Source organism: Talpa europaea, assembly GCF_964194135.1.
Source record: "Talpa europaea genome assembly, chromosome: 6".
NCBI lineage: Eukaryota > Metazoa > Chordata > Mammalia > Eulipotyphla > Talpidae > Talpa > Talpa europaea.
In genome coordinates this window covers 95,445,869-95,467,736 of record NC_140072.1, presented here as the reverse complement: position 1 = coordinate 95,467,736, position 21,868 = coordinate 95,445,869, and the positions used below count along the sequence as shown (strand labels likewise).

The 21,868-nt window shown below is 36.8% G+C and overlaps 1 protein-coding gene across 1 annotated transcript in view; it reads right to left on the bottom strand.

Moving 5' to 3' along the window:
• MIPEP (mitochondrial intermediate peptidase) overlaps nucleotides 1–21,868 on the bottom strand; it is a gene marked incomplete at both ends in the record, with an annotated part of 150,438 nt that overhangs the window by 58,573 nt on the left and 69,997 nt on the right. Inside the window, 2 exons of the mRNA XM_084235308.1 lie at nucleotides 12,380–12,499; nucleotides 17,464–17,538. Of these exons, the coding sequence (XP_084091434.1) occupies nucleotides 12,380–12,499; nucleotides 17,464–17,538 (195 nt within the window). The remainder of the gene's footprint in view (nucleotides 1–12,379; nucleotides 12,500–17,463; nucleotides 17,539–21,868) is intronic.

The following is a 21,868-nucleotide window of genomic DNA, read 5'->3' as shown; positions in this document are numbered from 1 at the left end:
CCACTCTAGTTCTACTGTTAGTATTTTTTTTACACATAAAAAGGATTTTTTATGCCATTCTTTAACCAACATCTGAACAAATATGTGGTAAGAATAGCAAAGGTCAGAAGCAGATCTCAGATTTCTACATAAAGACTAAGTAATCTTATCAGTATAATACTTTAAAGATAACTAATTGGAAAAAATCTGATTGCCATTTTAATATAGATAGTAGAAATTATTTAATAGACTTTTTTTCTTATCTTGTTTTGCAATTTATTTTAAGATTAAAGCTTTAAAATAAAATCATTAACACTGATGCTATAAGGTTAATAAGCTGTGATACAATCTTATGTTAACATGGAACTGAAATTGTGAAATCTATGTAAAGCTTTGAAATGCGAAAACTAAAAATATGAAACTGCAAGTTTTAATCTGCTTAGATCTACAAATGTCGATTATCTACATGGATTCTACAGATGTATACTCATCTACATATTTTAAAGAATGATTCTTCAAAATTGACTATCAAGTAAACAAGAAAGAAAGTAAATTCTAGCAGTAATAAAATCTTAACACCCAAGTTGTGTATAGCAATGCTGTCTTCTCATAGTTGGTGGTTTTATCTTTCTTCTTTTGGGGACTATTTAAAAAAAAAAACAAACCTTCATACAGTATATATTGATAAGAATACTCTCAAAATTTCTCTGATACTGATTTCAGCTCCTTATTCCCACCCTTCCACAGGGCTAGGAGGTATGTTTGAAAGTTAATCTGGGATGAGCACACTATATAAACAGCTGGGGTTACCACTGGTTGCACTCCATCTCCCAACTGGTAAATTAGTGGTCACTTTCCCTTGCACATAAAATCACAACAACAGCAATCTCAGCTTAAGAATCTGCTCTAAAAATCAAGCAATTTCAAAATGGAAGTCCTCAAATTTCACATAAATTTTATGCTAAAAGCCCACTTAGTAGTTTGTTACTTGGGAACTCACACATCCAAAATAAATGTTCTATAAATGATGTTGCAAGCTACCATACAGTCAATGTAGCCCTAAAACACCAGAAAAGAGAAGTAACACACTGTTGTAGTTGCAGTAGTAGATGAGGAAAAAAAAACAATATATTTAAGATTTTAGGTTTTTGCTGGTACTTGAAAAAAAGTTGGTGATCCAATGTGTGACCACTGCTTAAATATTCTTTTTGGTCCCCTACATTTCCTTCATCTTACCAAGCAAATTCTCCATTTGATGTTGTCCATATCCAGGGCTTATTGTGCACTCTCTCTCTCTCTATGCTGATAATTACCTAATCTACAGAGCCCCAGCCTTGATCTATTTTCTGTGCTTCAGACTCATTGATAATGGCTGACAGGCCTCTCCACTTGGACATGCTATTGTTACATTAGATTTTGACTCACTAGGCTTTGCACTCACTAGCAATCCCTCCTAAACTCCATGTAGTAAATGCCATTCCATCCCCACAAATGGCCCATTCAAACCATGGTTATCATTCCCCACTCATTCTCTGTTGTCACTGCCTCCCAAACTATCAAACACTCAGTCTCCAGGTCTGTCTGATAGCATCCCTGACCCTCTAAATTACTCTTCTCTCTAGCCATCTTTCATTCTTTTGCTTAGCCTCCCAGTGTCTACTCTGCTGATGTAGCAAGGATGACAAAGAAATCAGGAGTTTACTGAGAACATGAAGGCATTGTTTTTCCTCATGAATATTTCAGGTAAGAAGCTTCCTTCTGGAAATTAGAAACTAGAGTCACAATATACCCTTTGTATTAGGTATATAATGTATCAGAACATTTTTACCTTGTCAGCTTTTATAAGTTTGGTCCATGTGCTTGCAACTCAAAACAGTTTGAGGGGCTCAAAGAATATTTTGTTTAGTAAGGAAATGTTTGACTGACAGTCAAATGTAATGATAATTTTGTATATGTACCCCCCCCAAAGTCATTTCTAACACAGGCTCCATTAAGGCAAGTATTTTGTATGTTTCACTCACTACATCTCTATCAACTAGACAGTGTATACAACACAGAGTAGCCACTTGACAAATATATTACATATTAAAATGGATATTATAAACAAAACCATAAGTGCATTAAATAATAATAAAATGTAATTGAGCTAATATACAAAATATAAAATGGGGTTTAGAAATAGTCTTTATGCTTTATGCTAAAAAAAAGCATGTTTGCTATGATGTACCTGGCAATTTATCACACTTGTTAGCTGTTTGCTTGTTCTAATAAGACAGTATGTTACAGGAAGAAAATTACACTTAATTTGCAATATATTTATCACTTCTGTATAAAAACAGAATAGAAATCAGTCTCAGTAGAAATCAGACTCCAGTAGCAGCAGTCTCTTTGAAATGGTGCTACTTCAGTAGGTTGAAGTCAGCCAGGTATCATCCTCAACAAATCTGTAGCCCACACTCAAAGAAATGAACAGATAAGCGACAAATTCAGGTAAATGGGAGTAATCAATGTGCCACTTTTAATTAGTGTAGCACTATCATATCATAATTTTAATTTATTGCTATATATAAAATAGAAACCTAAATATAGGATGCTTAGTATTATACACAATAAATGTCATTTTACCTTTTTTTGGGTGTTTGTTCTAACAGGAATAATGGTTAGATATCAATGTATCATTCAGTTCCAGTCCCAGTAATTGCTCTCTTGAAGTGATTCTCTTATTTTTGTTTTCTCAAACAAAACTAAAGACAAACATCACAATATACAATCATTGTCTAAAAGTTCTGACCACAATTACATACACACAATTTGTGCAGGCACAATAAAAATTGTGAATATTTTACAAGTTGTTGTTTAAATTATACTTCCCTCTCATCATTCTTTAATTTGAGGGTATTAAATTATTCATTTGAGAGAAAAACATTCTGGGAATAGGCTTCAAAGGGGCAAAAACTGTCATTCTTTTGGTCTGCATGGGAATAAAGTCATCTTCTTGACACTAAATATTACAAAGGCTTTTGTGTCACTTTTGATCCTTACTTCTCACTCATCACCCTGACCTCCCCATCCCGCCCTCCCCCTAGCCTTACTCGCTCTTTCAATACACTGTTCTCAAATTCATTTCATTCCTTCCTTTACCTTCCTCACTCAGTATCCTAAGTTCGAGCCACAGTCAGCTTTTCCAGGTGCCTAAATAACTTCTCAGTTTGGACCCCCTAAATTCATTCTATGTCCCATATGTTGCAATTAGAATAATCTTTTAACATTCAGAAATGTTTTTTAAATACCAATTATGTAAATATCAATTTTTTAAATACCGGTTTCTATTATATTATAAAGTAAAAAGAATGACAAAATTATCAACCATATATCTACCAATAAGTTTAAGAAATAAAATGTTTCTAAGATGTCTGTAATCCCATTTCTTTTTCTAGAGGTAAGCACTATCGGAACTCTGTTTATCATTTACTTTTCTTTAGTTTTACTATATAGGTATATATCCATGATAGTACTTAGGTTTGTATAACATTAGATTTTATTATAAAAATACTTAATTTAATTCTTCTGAAAATATTTTTTTTTTTTTTTGCTTTATATTATGCCTTTAGCTAAGTTTACCTCTGGGTTCCTCAATTTCCACTGTTGAATAAGATTCCAGAAGCCCACTTTCCACTTATTTCTCCATTTACAAACAATGCTGTTACAAACCTTGCTTTCTTATCATTTGGTACATAATACAACACACTGTCTAGGTGGATTGCTGGGTGATAGGATACAACCATTTTTAACTTTGAAACCAACCAACTGTTCTCCAATCAGGTCACACCAAATGTGCACTCCTTCCGACACATGTAAGAGTGCCTGTGGCGGGGGCGGAGCAACATGGCGGCGAGGAGACGCTGCGAGTAAGATCTCCCATTAAAAAAAGTTAATAGGGAGGAAAAGCGGCAGGTCCCAGTGAGAACTGGGACACGGAAGATAAACGGGTGACGCCAGCAAACTGCCCGAAGAAGAAAGTTGCCATAAAAGAGGACCAGAAGGGAGGAAAGCGCAGAACCCTGCTCCCCTCCCCCGCCCACAGAGGCGGCACTCTCCCACCGGCAGAGAGGAGGGAAACAACAAACCAAAACGGCCAACAAGAACAAACTACGCAGCAAGTGGGACTGTGAGTGGAAAGGAACTATTTTAGCCACCACACCCCGTGAACGGGAGCTGTGGAGAACCCTGCAGGATCCACCGCAGCGGTGAGCTCCAGGCGCCATTAAAGAGAGCCCCGCCCCCCAGGAGGAGACCAGCACCAGCACACAGCCCCGGCTGCCCGGTAAGCTTGCGCAGAAAGCGGCGCGCTGGAAAAGCAGGCGTGGATCGAGATCAGGATTGCGCGGGAAAAGCGGCGCACTGGAAAACCAGTGCGGATCAGAATCAGGATCGCGCGTGGAAAAGCAGTGCAGTTGAAAAGCAAACGCGGATCCAGATCGCAGCTGCCCAGGTCCCTGCGCCTGCAACCTAGGCTTGCGGGGAGACGCGCGGAGGCCCTCACTGAGTGAGCAGGAACCAGGCGCCCAGGCACGGGAGCGGGATTCAAAAGGCGCCATTCCCGCGCCACTGAACTGGGCTACAGCCTGAGTCCTGGAACTGAGGGCTTTGGAACTGACACCCGGGGCACGAAATTAGGGGCGTGGGTTCCCCACGACGGTGGGGCACAAGGCAGACACAGCACCCCAAAGCCGTTGAGGTTTACCCTACCATTCCCGCTCTATTCCCTGTCCCACGGGGTGGAAAATCAGCTCCCCAAGGGCTCCAGGAGAGATCTCTGACGCCACCTAGCGACTTGAAGCCAGCAGAGGCGCCTAGAGGAGCCAGTGGCCAGCTGGGGAGTTAGCCCACACCGGGCCCCTTCCTACCAGTAGTCTGAGCCCACAGGGGGAGCGAGCACCCACAGCCGGGGCGGACCAGGCGCGCAGAAGAGTGTGCCTGAGACCGGACGCGAAGGGAGTGTGTCCCACATCACCATCTTAGAACAGGGACATTTCTTCAGTAAAGACTACCTGCAGAAGGCTTCCTCAGGAGCCAGAGGTGAGCGGGGGAAGTTCGCCCACGCCAGACCCCCTCTGGCCTGCAGTCCAAGCCCAGAGGGGGAGCAGGAACCCACCGCCGGGGCAGACCAGGCTCACAGGGGAGTGTGTCCCCACACTGGCATTTTAGAACAGGGGCCTTTATCCAGTAAAGACTGCTTGAAACTGACAGATGACTCCTGGAGGAACCAGAGGAGAGCAGAGAAGCTCACCCAAGATGCCGGCCAGTCCCAACTACACAGTGGCCCAACGCATACGGCAAATTAGAAAACAGACAGTAGGGAGGAGAAGAACCACACGCAACCTGGCAACTCCCCAGGGAAAAAGCACACCACAAAAAGAAAACCAGCCCCCAGATTGCAACGACAGTAACTTGGAAGAACTTCTGAGCCTTCCAGAAAGAGAATTTAAAATTGCCGTGATTAAAAAACTGACAGAAGTCATAAAGGAAAACAATGATAAGGGAAAAATAATCAACGATCAGAAGAATGCAATTGAGTCCCTAAAGAGGGAAAACAATGGTCAGAAGAATGGTCAACAGGCATATGAAAAAATGTTCAACATCACTTGTCATCAGGGAAATGCAAATCAAAACTACCATGAGATACCATCTCACACCAGTGAGAATGGCACATATTAAAAAAACTAGCAACAACAAATGTTGGCGAGGGTGTGGAGAAAAAGGAACTCTTCTGCACCGTTGGTGGGAGTGCAAACTGGTCCAACCACTGTGGAGAGCTGTGTGGAGATTTCTGGACCTACTAAACATAGAGCTTCCATATGATCCAGCAATTCCACTCCTAGGTATTTACCCAAAGGACACAGAAACATCAATTCCAAAGAACACCTGCACCCCTATGTTTATAGCAGCACTGTTTACAATAGCTAAGCTTTGGAAACAACCCAAATGCCCAAAAATAGATGACTGGATCAAGAAGATGTGGTACATATATACCATGGAATATTACTCAGCATTCAAAAAAGATAAACACATGCAATTTGCAGCAACATGGATGGCGCTGGAAGGGATCATGCTCAGCGAAATAAGCCAAAAAGAAAAAGAAAAATACCGGATGGTCTCACTCATAGCAGGAATCTAGAAAACTTAAATAAGGGACCAGGAAAACGAATAACTATAAGAAACTGAAAATCAAAATCAACAAAAAACTACGAACCAGAGACACTTTTAGGGGGGCGGGGGTGGGAGGGGAGGGATTGGGGTCAGAATGGGGTGGCTGCAATTGTATGGGGAATATAAAAATAAAATTTATTATATAAAAAAAAAGCTTCTGCTATAATTTTAAAACTAGAGCATTAAAAAAGTTTTATATGATTATAATTGTATAAAATAATCATGGAAAACATGAAATATATCAAATTGTTAATAAAAAAAAAAGAGTGCCTGTAACTCCACATCAATATCAACAGTGTACACTATCAACTGTTTACCTGCCAAACTGGTGAGACTAAATGGCATCCTAATGTAGAGTTAGTTGGCACTCCCTAATTAACATGGAAATCATTTATATAGCTTATTGCATATCTATGTCTTTAGACATTCAAAGTACTATAGAAATATTTACATTCCAAGATGGAACATTTTATGCTATGTGTTTATTGTTTTTTGCCACAACAAAAGTAGAGAAATAAAGACTTTTCTATTATATGTGTTGAAAATATCAACTTCCAGTCTATAGATTTTTACATCTTCTTTTTTTGATAAAAGATTCAGATTTTAACACAGCTGAATATGCCATTGTTGCATTATAGTTAATGCTTTTTTTAAAATCATATGTACAATATAACATAGTTTGAGTAAATATAAAAAGGGACTACCAGAAATTCTTTTGCACTATTTTCTAAAAAATTATGTCTTTACACCTTACATCGAGGTTTTTAACACACTTTATTTTTATGTAACTATGAGACAGATATCCAAATTTTGTCTTTTCCATACGGATAATCAATCACTACATTTTTTTTTTTTTTAAGATTTATTTATTTATACAAGAACTGGGGTATAGGCCAGATGTGTGGGAGGGTGAGAGTATTCACCAGAGACAGAGCAGGGAGCAAAACAGGCAGATCTACTGAAATACACTGCTGAGGGGAGCAGTGGGCATGACAGGAGAGGTCTGCCATACCATGTGGGATTCTCGCAGGCTGGCTGAGATGAAACCTGAGCTGCAGAGGCTGTGGACAGCTTCACAGTGCAGCGCTCAATGGCCTGCGCCACCAGGGAGGCCTTGCAGCTTCATTTTTAAAAATAGTGGCTTCTTTGCCCACAGACTTACAATGCCACACAGTTTAAGAGTCCATAAATGCAGTGAGTCTGTCTTTTGGGTCTTGGTTCTTTTCCTCTGTTCTATTTGTCTACCCCACACAGTGTTACAATGACTAAATTCCTACAGCTTCATTTGAATACTAATCCTAATTGGGCAAGGATTATACCAATTTGCTGCTGTTCTTCAAAACTACCCTGGTTATTCTTGGGCTATTCTTCTCTGATGTAAAATTATTCAGTCAGTTTGTTATGTTCACACAAACAGACATTAGAATTATATTACATTAAATATACACATTAGTTGGAGAAAAATTGATCATATTAAATCTCACTGTCTATACTTATGAATCAGCTCATTTACTTAAGATTCTGAAAATGAAGAGTATATACTATTTTTTATTCATTTTTATTAACTACCTCATAATTTTATTTGCATAATAATGTCTCCAATTTTTTTCAGTGTGTTGCTAATAAACAGAAATGGAATTAATTTTTACACACTGTTTAACCAGAAAAAATTGGTAACCTCTATTAATTTTCTCAGCTATCAGTCATCAGCAAGTAATTAATTTTGTTTCTTTCTTCCCAATGTTTATAATTTTTCTTTTGCTAGTCTTATTACCCTGGAGAACACTACACTGAAGAATTCCATCAATGCCTTGGTCTTGGTCTTTATTTTTATGGGGATATTTCTAATAGGTTTCATAAATGAGCTGAAAAATTAATGAGTAAATGCAGAAGTCTCTAAGTAGGAAGAATAGAATATTTGTGTCAATCTAAACTAAATCTCAGACATTAGAAAAAATAGACAACCTTAAAGTAATGTTTTTCTTCTTTCAAGAGAGCTATGATTCTTTTACAGATCCTGAAAACAATTTACACAAAGAGCTTTGGTACTACCATGAATAGAAAGATAATTGCAGTGAAGGAAGAAACCTTTAATTTTTACAAAGGAACTAGTACAAAGACAGTAGACCAAAACCAACTCTTTCCTGACCACAATGGTATGGAGCCAGAAATAACAAGAGGAAAGTGAGATCTACAATACATGGAAACCACGTAACACAATTCTCAACAAACAATGAGTCACAGAAGAATCAAAACGGAAATAAAGTTACTGCAAAACAAATGAAAATGGAATACAACATACCAAATCTTATGTGATGCAGCAAAAGCAGTTCTGAAAGGAAAATTTACAGCAATAAATGTATCAAAGGATAATATATGTAATAACATCATTCTTTTAAATTAAAAATCTAGTGATTGCTGACTCAGAATTTTGTTGCCATTGTTACCCAATCTTTACATCTTTAATTATGATGCAGAAGAAACTTAAATGGTAAGGACCTTTGTGTTTTCTTCTAAAAAGAGAAGAGATTTATTTAGCTAAAGCTAAATAAGTCATTCTAAGACCTAAAATTTAAAAAGGTAGACAAGTAATTCAGTCAAGTTAAAGTTTTGTGTCTTGCTGTCCCTTGTAATTTTGACCATCCTATGACTTTACCACTGACCAGTCATATTGTAACTACATGGAGTTTAAGTCATATACATTCTAAAACCAAGCAAAGAGGAATATAAAATGAGCACAAAAACACACAAACACATGTTCAATAAATGGTGCTGGGAAAACTGGGTCGCTACATGCAAAAGAATGAAGCTTGACTACTACCTCACACCATACACAAAAACTAACTCAAAATGGATTAAAGAACTAGACATAAGACCTGAAACCTTAAAATACATAGAAGGAAATATAGGCGAAACACTACGTGATATGCACATCAAAGACATCTTTACAGACACATCACCCAGAGCAGTGATAGTGAAGGCAAAGATAAACAGCTGGGACTACATCAAATTAAAGAGCTTCTGCACAGCAAAAGAGACAATAACTAAAACAAAGAGAAACCCCACCGACTGGGAGAACATTTTTGCACACAGCACTAATGATAAAGGACTGATCACAAAAATCTGCAAAGAGCTGATGAGACTCAACAACAACAAAGAAAATAATCCAGTCAAAAAATGGGCAGAAGAGCTAAAAAGAAACTTCTCTGAAGAGGAAATGCAAATGGCCAACAGGCATATGAAAAAATGTTCAACATCACTTGTCATCAGGGAAATGCAAATCAAAACTACCATGAGATACCATCTCACACCAGTGAGAATGGCACATATTAAAAAAACTAGCAACAACAAATGTTGGCGAGGATGTGGAGAAAAGGAACTCTTCTGCACTGTTGGTGGAAGTGCAAACTGGTCCAACCACTATGGAAAGCTGTGTGGAGATTTCTGGACCTACTAAACATAGAGCTTCCATATGATCCAGCAATTCCACTCCTAGGTATTTACCCAAAGGACACAGAAACATCAATTCCTAAGAGCACCTGCACCCCTATGTTTATAGCAGCACTGTTTACAATAGCTAAGCTTTGGAAACAACCCAAATGCCCAAAAATAGATGACTGGATCAAGAAGATGTGGTATATATACACCATGGAATATCACTCAGCATTCAAAAAAGATAAATACATGCAATTTGCAGCAACATGGATGGCGCTGGAAGGGATCATGCTCAGCGAAATAAGCCAGAAAGAAAAAGAAAAATACCGGATGGTCTCACTCATAGCAGGAATCTAGAAAACTTAAATAAGGGACCAGGAAAATGAGTAACTATAAGAAAGTGAAAATCAAAATCAACAAAAAACTATGAACCAGAGACACTCTATGGGAAGTGGGGGGAGGGGGGTAGGGAGGGGAGGGATTGGGGTCAAAATAAGGGGGTTGCAATGTATGGGAAATATAAAAATAAAATTTATTTTAAAAAAATTAAAAAAAAACACACAAACACAAAAGTACATGAAATCAGGCAAAGATAGAAAAAGTTATTAAAATCTAGGCAACTGTTTTATAATTTAGTCCACTAATAGTTATATTATTCTTTCTTTTTTTTTTAAGATTTATTGATTTATACAAGAACCGGGGTACAGGCCAGATGCACAGGAGGGTGAGAGGATTTACCAGAGACATAGCGGGGAACAGAACAGGCAGACTGATGAAATACACTGCTGAAGGGAGCAGCGGGCGAGACAGGAGAGGTGGGCCATGCCATGTGGGACCCTCGCCAGCCAGTCGGGATTGAACCTGTGCTGCAGAGGCTGTGGACAGCTTCACAGCACTGTGCTCAACCACCTGCACCACCAGGGAGGCCCAGTTATATTATTCTTAATACTACAAATTTTCACTAATACATGATTAAGAACTTAATATTATATAGCATTGGAAAAATAAATTACATATAAGGTCAAAAAGAAGTAGGTAGTATGATTAGCATTATTCACCTGCAACAGATGATTAAGATTCTAAGATAATCAAAAACTGCTGACAAGACAAGGAGTCTTATGAAGATAAAGTACACTGTTACTTTACTTGTCTTTTAAATATGAACTATTCCCATGCAGGCTAGAGTGTTAGGGTCTAAGGATTTAGTGAATAATTAGAGTTTACTGATTAATGTAACATCTCAGCACAACATATGTTCATATCCAACACTGTAAAAAATAAAACCACCTGACATTTATTCAGCAGTTTACAGAGCACTTTCAAATTAGTTTTCTTTCTATTCTAGGTTGGCTAAACTAGAAGGATCTAAACCTGGAACTACTGGTAGCAGTAGCCCCTACACTACCTAGTCAGGGCAGCCTGCCTGAGAATGAAACAAATCCAGAGGAAAATGGAGCTGAGGAATGGAAATAAAGAGAAACACTTCTAACAATATTGTGTAAGAACTGGATCCATCTTACCTGAAACAAGATACAACACTGTATCTTTCAGTAATGCAACTCAATAAATTCCCTTTTCTTCTTAAGTCAGAATGAGTTGGGTTCCTATCACTTGCTAATAAGAGTTCTGAATAATGTAAGAGTCAGTTATGTTGTTAATTGCACAGCCTTTTACCATACCTAGCTTCCCTTAGAGTAATGAGAAAATCATGACTTGGAACTTGATTGTTAAGCCCAACACAATCACTGCCTAAATGATCTTAGACAAGACATATAATGTTTGTGACCTCACCATGAGTCCCCAGTATAGGGATATTATAATTTATAGGGTTATTCTGAGAGGTAAATTAGATACTTTATTTTGCAAAACAATTACAGAAGAGTCAGGCACCTAGTACAGATCTTCTTCAGTTAATGAAGGGATCATATCTCAAAAACCCATCATAAATTGAAAACATCTTAGGTCAAAAATCCACTTAATACACCTAATGTATGAAGCGTCACAGCTTAGCCTAGCCTACCTTAAATGTGTTTACAACACACAGACAATTTAGTACACTTCATGGTATAAGTTGTTTCCCCTCATGATTGCACAGCTGACTGGGAGTTCTGCTAGCTGCCACAGCACAGCATCACAAAATAGGATCATGCCACACATTGCTAGCCTAGGAAAAGGTCAAATGTCAACATTCAAAGTACAGTTTTTACTAAATGCATAGCATTTTCACACTATCATAAAGTCAAATCATCATTAGGTCTAACCATAGTAAGTTAGGGACCACCTTTGGGTTATTGAAAAAAATAAATGGTAACAGTACTTGTGCTGTCTCTACTGAGACAGCACTAAATAAGATAAATAAAATATCTAGAAAACTTCCTAACACAAATAAGGAACAGTAATTACTAATTCCGTTAGAATAAATGATTAGGAATTGATAATCATATTCATCTTCTATTGCTAACCACAGAAAAATAATGAAAAAGAATTAAGACTAACTCCAAGGTCTGTTTCCTCCCATTTACCAGGAATCTAGAAAGAAACTGTTAGCAGAAGAAAATAAACAAACCTAAATGGATGATTGAAGATATGAAATGAGTCACATAATTTCTAGCATTTGCCCCTGTGAAACCTCAATATACATGTAAGGATTTCAAGTTCCTTGCAAGGTGGAAGGTGATCACAACCTACTCACATCAACAGATACACTAGCAGAACCATTCAATGACATACAACAGAATCAAAATGATAGACTCACAGTATTTGGAACATATGGTAAGCCATAAAATTTCTCCTGTGTTTCCTTGAGAATGTCTGTGGTTGACGTCCTCAGGGGATGCTTCCCATGGTAGATTTGATCAAGAATGGCATAAAAGACCTAGACAGATGAAAACACATGTTTAGTTTTGGTAGTCCATCTTTATATCTAAGATGTGGTCCACCAAAGATGTTATAGGTACACAGGAATAATAACCATAAGTCTTAGTTGAAAACATTTGCAAATATAAATGTATATACTTGAGATATATTTTGTTACCACATTCAAAAGACCATGTTAATGATGAAAAGGAAAGTTTTCAACATTTTCAAGATTAAGATATAAAGAATATTAAAGAATATTATCTATAAGGAACTCTTTATATACAATGTAACACTGATTTTATGACTACAAAACAGGAATTTATGCATGCATGCAAACACACACACAACAGTAAGTACTAACAACATTGGTTCTTGATACCTTCTTGGAAACTGAGACTTAACTGAAACAACATATTAACAAACCCAGGGTTAAAAGATATAAACAATGGCAATTTCTGGTCACAAAAGCATCACCAAACTTCTAAATAAAGACCCAAAACATTTGTAAGCAATCATTTGTGTTCATTTTTCAGCTCGCTTATTCCAGTTAAAGTTCACAGGTGGTCAGAACCTACCCCAGGGGTTTAAGGTGGGAACCTGACCCTGGACAAGATGCCCTCCAGCACAGGGCACACTCACAACCACACTGAGACAGACCATCGAGACATGCCAATTAGCCTAATGTACACATCTTCAGGATGTGGAAGGAAACGAGTTCCTGGAGAAAACTCACAGACACGGGAAGAATATGCAAACACCACACTAGACTGGCCCCAGACAATAATTTTTTTCCCTCATCAATGAAATAACATTGAACAAACTGATGTTATTTGATTAACTGATGAAAATAGGTATACACACACACACACACACACACACACAGTGCTGAAAATATAAAAAAATAAAGTTATAATTTGTAACCTGCCTAAATCTAACATACTCTATTTGGTTTCTTCTGGAATCTTGACACATCCTAAATAAGAGAAATGAAATGGTCTGAATCTTAGTTTTGTGATGAGAGGTGAAATAACATTTAAAAGGTAGAGTGAAGTGGAGAAAGAAATAGCAACTTAGTGCCTTATGAGTACAGATGTAACAAGGAATTCTGGTGCAGCTGTTGGAGAGTCCAGAGCTGGGGCCATGTCAGGCCCCACATCTGGTGTCAGGAGGATCAGAGTAGGCAGCTGCTGTGAAGGGGTAATGCTGGCTTTAGGAGGTGACCAAGAGAGAAGAACCACTCACCTCTGAACAGAGGATACAAGCCAATGAAACTTAATACGAGAACAAAGCATTCGGGGGGAAAAAAATTAAACATGAAATCTGCTCTAAAAGCTCTGTAAACTAAACTTCACATAGAAAATTTAAAGGAATGCTTTTCCACTGTCACAACTCACTTGAAAATTAACACTGTTTAAAGTTCACCTGAAGCAAGAACGTAGAAAATGCTTTATTTTACAGAAACTTCTCACATGCAATTGTTTCTGATACATAGAGAATGTGCAGCTGTTGACTTGAAAGAACTGAGGATTATTTTGGATGAAAGAAAAAATTTAAATGACTTTTAGCTTCTGGCTTCATAGGATATAGAATTATGGTTCTAAATTATAAAGTCAAATTTAAACCTTCCCTAGAAAATGCAGAGATTTCCTAAATATAAACTTGCTTAACTCTAACTGGTAATCTAAACATATAGCTAAATATAGTCCTCTCAGTTCTATATTCTGTAATGAATAACAATGCATAAAGATAATCAGAGAAGCCAAAATTACTCATCTGTGTCTTGTCTATTTCTAACAGATAAATTATTATTAAGAATTGAATCTCTTAAAAACTAACCTCAACTAAAAAAAAAAAAAAATCACCTCAACTGAGGTGATTTTTTTGGCCCAATCTATAAACAAATCAGAATTCAAGAGTTTTTATCCCTTCAATTATGTCTTTCATGTGATAACTTTTTAATTTAATCATACAAAGAGAACAAAATTAGTTAAAAGTGCACTTATTTCATCTTTTTTTTTTTTTTAGTCTTATCATCCCCATTTTATTTTATTTTTTTTTTTATAAATTTTATTGTTATATTCCCCATACAATTGCAGCCCCTCATTCTGACCCCAATCCCTCCCCTCCCGCCCCCGCCCCCCTAAAAGTGTCTCTGGTTCATAGTTTTTTGTTGATTTTGATTTTCACTTTCTTATAGTTATTCATTTTCCTGGTCCCTTATTTAAGTTTTCTAGATTCCTGCTATGAGTGAGACCATCCGGTATTTTTCTTTTTCTTTTTGGCTTATTTCGCTGAGCATGATCCCTTCCAGCGCCATCCATGTTGCAGCAAATTGCATGTGTTTATCTTTTTTGAATGCTGAGTAATATTCCATGGTATATATGTACCACATCTTCTTGATCCAGTCATCTATTTTTGGGCATTTGGGTTGTTTCCAAAGCTTAGCTATTGTAAACAGTGCTGCTATAAACATAGGGGTGCAGGTGTTCTTTGGAATTGATGTTTCTGTGTCCTTTGGGTAAATACCTAGGAGTGGAATTGCTGGATCATATGGAAGCTCTATGTTTAGTAGGTCCAGAAATCTCCACACAGCTTTCCACAGTGGTTGGACCAGTTTGCACTCCCACCAACAGTGCAAAAGAGTTCCTTTTTCTCCACACCCTCGCCAACATTTGTTGTTGCTAGTTTTTTTAATATGTGCCATTCTCACTGGTGTAAGATGGTATCTCATGGTAGTTTTGATTTGCATTTCCCTGATGACAAGTGATGTTGAACATTTTTTCATATGCCTGTTGGCCATTTGCATTTCCTCTTCAGAGAAGTTTCTTTTTAGCTCTTCTGCCCATTTTTGGACTGGATTATTTTCTTTGTTGTTGTTGAGTCTCATCAGCTCTTTGCAGATTTTTGTGATCAGTCCTTTATCATTAGTGTTGGGTGCAAAAATGTTCTCCCAGTTGGTGGGGTTTCTCTTTGTTTTTGTTATTGTCTCTTTTGCTGTGCAAAAGCTCTTTAATTTGATGTAGTCCCAGCTGTTTATCTTTGCCTTCACTATCACTGCTTTGGGTGATGTGTCTGTGCACTTATTTCATCTTAGTGATAAAACTGTTGCTAAACCAAACAATTCTAAAGATATGTGCCTATTTGCCCACCTAGGGAATCATGTATGACAGAGACCAAGAGCTTTAAAGCCACAGAAATATAGCAGCCTATTTTTAACACGATGCATTACAAAAAAATTTTTTTTAATTAAAAAAGTTTATAGCTCCTTAGAAATATAAAATAATTTCCTTTCCACTCATTTGTCTCCATTGTGCAAGGGGACTAACGTATAATATGAAAGCTGGCACAAGCAACTTTTTTGGCAGGAATTTCTTTCCCTCTTTCCCTTTCACCCACCTTTCTCTTTAAAACCCTCCATCCTACTCCCATTAGTATGCCCCTTCCCTCATATATTTTCTCTTCCCTCATCCATACTCTCTCTTAGTTATTCTTTTGATGACAGTAGAAAGAAAAAAAAAAGAGCAATGACTGATTTTCCATTAAAAAAAAAATTCATTGGAACAACTGTTCAAAAAGAAAGTTGCAACATAGGCTTTTAAAAGGCAGTGCTTCAAAAATAAACCCACTCATATAGAGAAAATTAATTCACAGCAAAAGAGCCAAAAGTGTAGAACAAAAAAGGGAATCTCTTCAACAGTGTTGGGAAAACTGGTCAGTCACTTGCAAAAAAAGAAATTAAACCACTATCTCATGCCATACACAGAAATTAATTCCACATGGATTGAAGACTTGAATATAAGACCTAAAGCCACAGAAACAAACATAGCCAAAACACTCCATGACATAGGGAACTTGACTTCAATGGCAGGCAAACAAAAGCAAAAATAAACAGCTGGAACTCTATCAAAATGAAAGCTTCTGCACATTGAAAGAAACTATTAAAACAAAAAGATATCCTACCAAGTGGGAGAAGTTATTTGCACATCATACATGTGACAAGGGGTTAACACCCAAGATAAAGAAAGAATTCATACAACTCAACACCAAAAAACAAACATCCCAATCTAAAAATCAGACAGATCTACATAGACACTTTTCCAAAGAAGACTTACAGATGGCCACAGGCATACAAAAAATGCTTATATGAGGGAAATTTGCAAATCAAAACCACAGTGATAGATCACCTCACACCTGTGAGAATGGCCCATCCAAAAAGACCAGAAACAACCAGTGTGGGGGAGGGTGTGGGTAAAAAAGGAACCCCTTGTACACTGTTGGTGGGAATGTGAATTGATCGAGCTCCTATGGAAAACAGTATAAAGGTTCCTCAAAAAGATAAAAAAAGTAGATCTACCAGTAATTCCACTCCTAGTATCTATCTGAAGAATATAAAAACTCTAATTCGAAGGGATAGATGAACTCTTCCTATGCTCATTGCAGCACTATTTAAAAAATGCAAGACATGAAAGCATGACGAGCAAATATCTTCTCCCACTTGGTAGGATATCTTTTTGCTTTAATAGTTTCTTTCAATCTGCAGAAGCTTTCAGTTTGATAGAGTTCCAGTTGTTGATTTTTCCTTTTGTTTGCCTGCCACTGAAGTGAGCTCCTAAAGACACACTTGATGCCAAAGTCCTGAAGTATATACTGCCTGTAAAACCACATTTTTTAAGAGATACAAAATAAATTAAAATATATTAACTTGCTTGATGAAAGGTATGATTTTGAAGAAGTCATGTCACTTTTCTAAATTTTGATTATCCTGATTGAAAATGAAAAGTTAACAATATTTAGCATCTATTTCATAAGGGCAGTATGAAGAATGAATGAGTCAATTTTGGTCTAGTCCTTTGAACTTGGATGAAAGGTGTTTTAGAAACATAATTATTATAATAAATGTGTAACATTGGCAAGAATTTTCAGTTGGATATTCATTTTGAATGATTACTGGAAAACTTGAGAACAAAGGTACATACCTACCTGAAGTTTCATGTCGGCTGCTGCACAAACCTTTTTAGATTCACAAAGACGAGACACCATATTTTTGGGCAGTGACTTGAAAAACAAAAGAATATATGTGAGTAAACCATTAATAACACTGCAGTATGTACTTATGAGTCTAGAAGTTAAAAATGACAGCAAATAAAAAATAATAGAATTTCATTATTTTTAAAAAATAACAATATATTAGTTGATGAGAAAATGAAGGGAGAATTAAGAGCCCAGAAATAAATCTATACACATATCAATACATAATTTATGACAAATGAGCCATAACTATACAATGGAGAAAGGAAAATCTCTTCAACAGATAATGTTGGGAAAAGTAGGCAACAACATGCAAAAGAATCAAACTGGATCACTCTCTAACTCCATATACAAAAATAAATTCAAAGTAGATTCAAGAGTTGGATGTAAGACATGAAACCATTAAATATTTAGAAGACTATATAGGTGATACTTTCCATGACATTAATGGCAAAGAAGTCCTTGGGAACTCAACCTTGACAGCAAGGGAAATGAAAGCAAACCTAAATGACTGGAACTACATCAAATTAAAAACTTTCTGCACAGTGAAGGAAAATATTAGCAAAATAAAAATAGCCTACTGAATGGGAGAAGGTATTTGCACATCATGCATCTGACAATGGGTTTTTAACTGATGTACATAGAGAACTTACCCAAATTAATAACAAAAAACAATCCAATTAAAAAGTGGATAGAAGACCTGAAGAGACACTTTTCCAAGGAGATATACAGATGGCCAGCATACAGATGTAACAATGTTCAACATCACATCTTATTACGGAAATACAAGTCAAAACCACAGGAGGTATCATATCATGCCTGTGAGAATGGCTTACATCAAAAAGACTGCTAACAACAAATGTTGATGAGACTATAGAGAAAGAGGAACCCTTACAAACTGTCAGTGAGAATGTAAATTTGTACCGCCACTTTGGAAAGCGGTAGAACTACTATGTGATGCAGTGATCCCACTTCTGGGTATCTACCTGAAGAATACGAAATCATAAACTCCAAGAATTTATGTGTCAGAATGTTTATTGTGGCATTATTTACAATAACTAAGCTATGGAAGCAACTGGAGGACTGGATGATTAGGACTGGATGAAGATGTGGTATATATGCACATTGGAAAACAATTTTATTCTGAAAAAAATGATGAAATTTTGCCATTTGTCACAAAATGGAAGGAACTTAAAGGGATTATGTGCAGTGAAAATAATTAGAAAAAGTTTAGTATTGAATAATTTCACCTCTATGTTCAATAAAAGAAAAAAGTAAGCAGATAAATAAACAAAATAAAATAAAATAGTGGCTATAAAAAATCTGAATGAAGTCACCAAAGATGAAGAGGTTGGAGGGGGGAGTTAGAGTGAAGGGGGTGGTGGTGGGTGTTTTGCTTTTTAAAAAAAAATTGAAAAAAATAAAAGGAGACAGACATTCCATTTCATTTCAAAAAGTGGCAAATGTCCAATAGGAGTTTGTAGATGAAAATACAGATTGTGAAGAACAAAGAGATTGGCACTAATCTTTAAAAATCTATTTGAAAGTTAATACTTTTGGGCCTCCCTGGTGGTGCAGCAGGTTGAGCGCAGCACTGTGAAGCTGTCCGCAGCAGCCTCCACAGTGCCAGTTCGATTCCCAGCTGGCCAGGGAGAGTCCCACATGCCACGGCAGACCTCTCCTGCCTTGCCCGCTGCTCCCCTCAGCAGTGCTTTCAGTCCGTCTGCCTGTTCTGCTCCCCATTCTGTCTCTGGTGAGTCCTTTCGCCCGCCCGCGCCTCTGGCCTATACCCCAGCTCTTGTATAAATAAAAAAAAAAATCTTAAAAAAAAAAAAAAGTTAATACTTTTTCTGTTTCTTTGTTACCAACTAAAGCCTGTTCAAGTACTCTATTGACTTTTAAGTACATATGATAACTGATGACAGGAATAAAAGATTAAAATGTCAAGAAATAAATTATAATTTGTGGTGCCGCCAGTAATAAAGCTGAGTTGATACCCAACAACAACAAAAAACAAATTGCATTTTCTTTCATTTTCCACCCTGTAAGAATTACATAGGTTGGACACTCAGTGTAATATGCCTATATGATTTAAGACCTCCCTCTGAGACTAAATAGGCAAAATCCTATGACATCACATATTCTCCCAGAAATAAACCAATAATGTAGTTGAAGAAGTAATTCACTCAGTTTTATTCTACTTTAAAATCATTAATCTTATGTGTATTGAAAAGCTACCACTTTATACAGCTATAGTTATGACCTAAATTAAAAGTCCCTTTCAAAAGAAACACATATAAGAGACCTAAGGCAGGCTACTCAGTACCAGAGTTGTATATATTGTTATTAATCACCAATGAAAAATGTGAGCTCTCTACTGAAAGAAGAATTAAGAACTGATATTAACAAATATATAATAAAATAATTAATATAATATATATGTATATATGTACACCCACTCACATCCCTAGGACTTAGAATAGTGAAAATAAATATCTACATACGAATGAATAAACACAAGAATGACTATTTCCTATGTGAAAGACTACAATGGTATATAATGAAGGCCTACAAAAAATGTTGCCTGCTCTTTTCTGTCTCCCGTTGGACATAAAAACAGCAAACCAGGAAGAAAAGTTGACTTTAAAGAACTAACACATGGACTGAAGGAGAGAGTATAGTGTAAATTCTGGTATAGGTGACAGGCCTGGGATTTTCAGACACCAGGGGCACAAATCTTGTATAAAACAAAATGTCCTCAAGCAAGATTTTTTTTTTAATTACTTTTATATTTTTTTAATTTTTCTTAATTATTATTTTTTTTTACATCATTGTTCATTTTTAAACAATATTTGCTTCCCCCGACCCCCTCAGGTGTAGTCCCCATAGAGTTTCCTTCACCAATGCACCCGTGCACCATCACCTCAGTCCCCTGTGCTCCTCCCTCCCTCCCTCTAATCCCTCTCCCTCCTCCTCCCCTTCAAGCAAGATTTTTAAAGTGAAGATTTAGTTAAGGCATATATGTCAACAGCCTGCATCAAAATGTTCAAGTTTCTTTATTTTACATCTTTTGTTGATAGCACTCATACTACACTTAGGAGATTTTTCATGTCTCACAAACATTTAATCCAGGCAGACCTGGTGATATTACAGCCTCAATTCCAGATAACTGCAATAAAGGCAGCCCCAGGAACTTTCTGGTTCCCTGGTGCATATAAAATTTATATATTTATATTCTACAGCAGTCTATTAAGCATTATGTCTAAAAAAATTTAATGTGCATACCTTAATTTAAAAAATACCTTATCACTGAAAAAATGCTAACCATCACCTGCAACTTCAGCAAGTTCATAATCTTTTACCAGTAAAGGATCTTGCACTGATTATCATGGCTGCTGACTAATCAGAATGGTGGTCACTGAAGGTTGGGGTGGCTGTGGCAATTTCTTAAAAGAAGACAGCGATGAAGTTTCAACATCTATTGACTCTTTCTTTCATGAAAGATTCCTTTTTAGCATGTGATGCTGTTTGACAGCATTTTACCCGCAGTAAAACTTTTTTCAAAACTGAAATGACTCCTCTCAAACCCTGCTGCTGCTTTGTCAGCTAAATTTATGTACTAGTCTAGTCTTTGTTATCATCTCAACAATGCTCACAACTTCGTCATCAAGAGTAGATTCCATCTCAAGAAATCACTGTCTTCGCTCATTATACAGAGCAACTGTCCATTAGAGTACAGCAATTCAGTCACATTTTCAGTGACTAGTTCTCTTACTATTTCTACCACATCTGTGGTTACTTCCTCCACTGCAGTCTTGAATCCCTTGAAGACATCCATGAGGGCTGAAATCAACTCCTTTCAAAATCCTGTTAACTTGGGTATTTTGACCTCCTCAGATGAATCACAAATGTTGTTAGTGGCATCTAGAATGATGAATTCTTTCCAGAAAGTTTTCAATGGACTTACGTCTAATTCATCAGAAGATTCACACTCTCTATGGCAGCTATAGCCTTACAAAAATGATTTCTTAAATAATTAAGACTTGAAAGTCAAAATCACTCCTTGATCAATGGGCTACAAAATGAGTGTTGTGTTCAGAGCCATAAAAATAACATAAATCTCCTTGCACATCTCCATCAGTGCTTTTGGGTGACCAAGTGTATTGTCAACAAGCAGTAATATATTGAAAAGAATCTTTTTTCCTGAGCAGCAGGTATCAAGAGTTGGCTTAAAATACTCAGTAAACCATGCTGTAAACAGATGTGCTGTTATTCAAGCTTTCTACCATTTAAAGAGCACAGACAGAGCAGACATTTAGCATAATTTTTAAGAATGCTAAGATTTTTGGAATGGTAA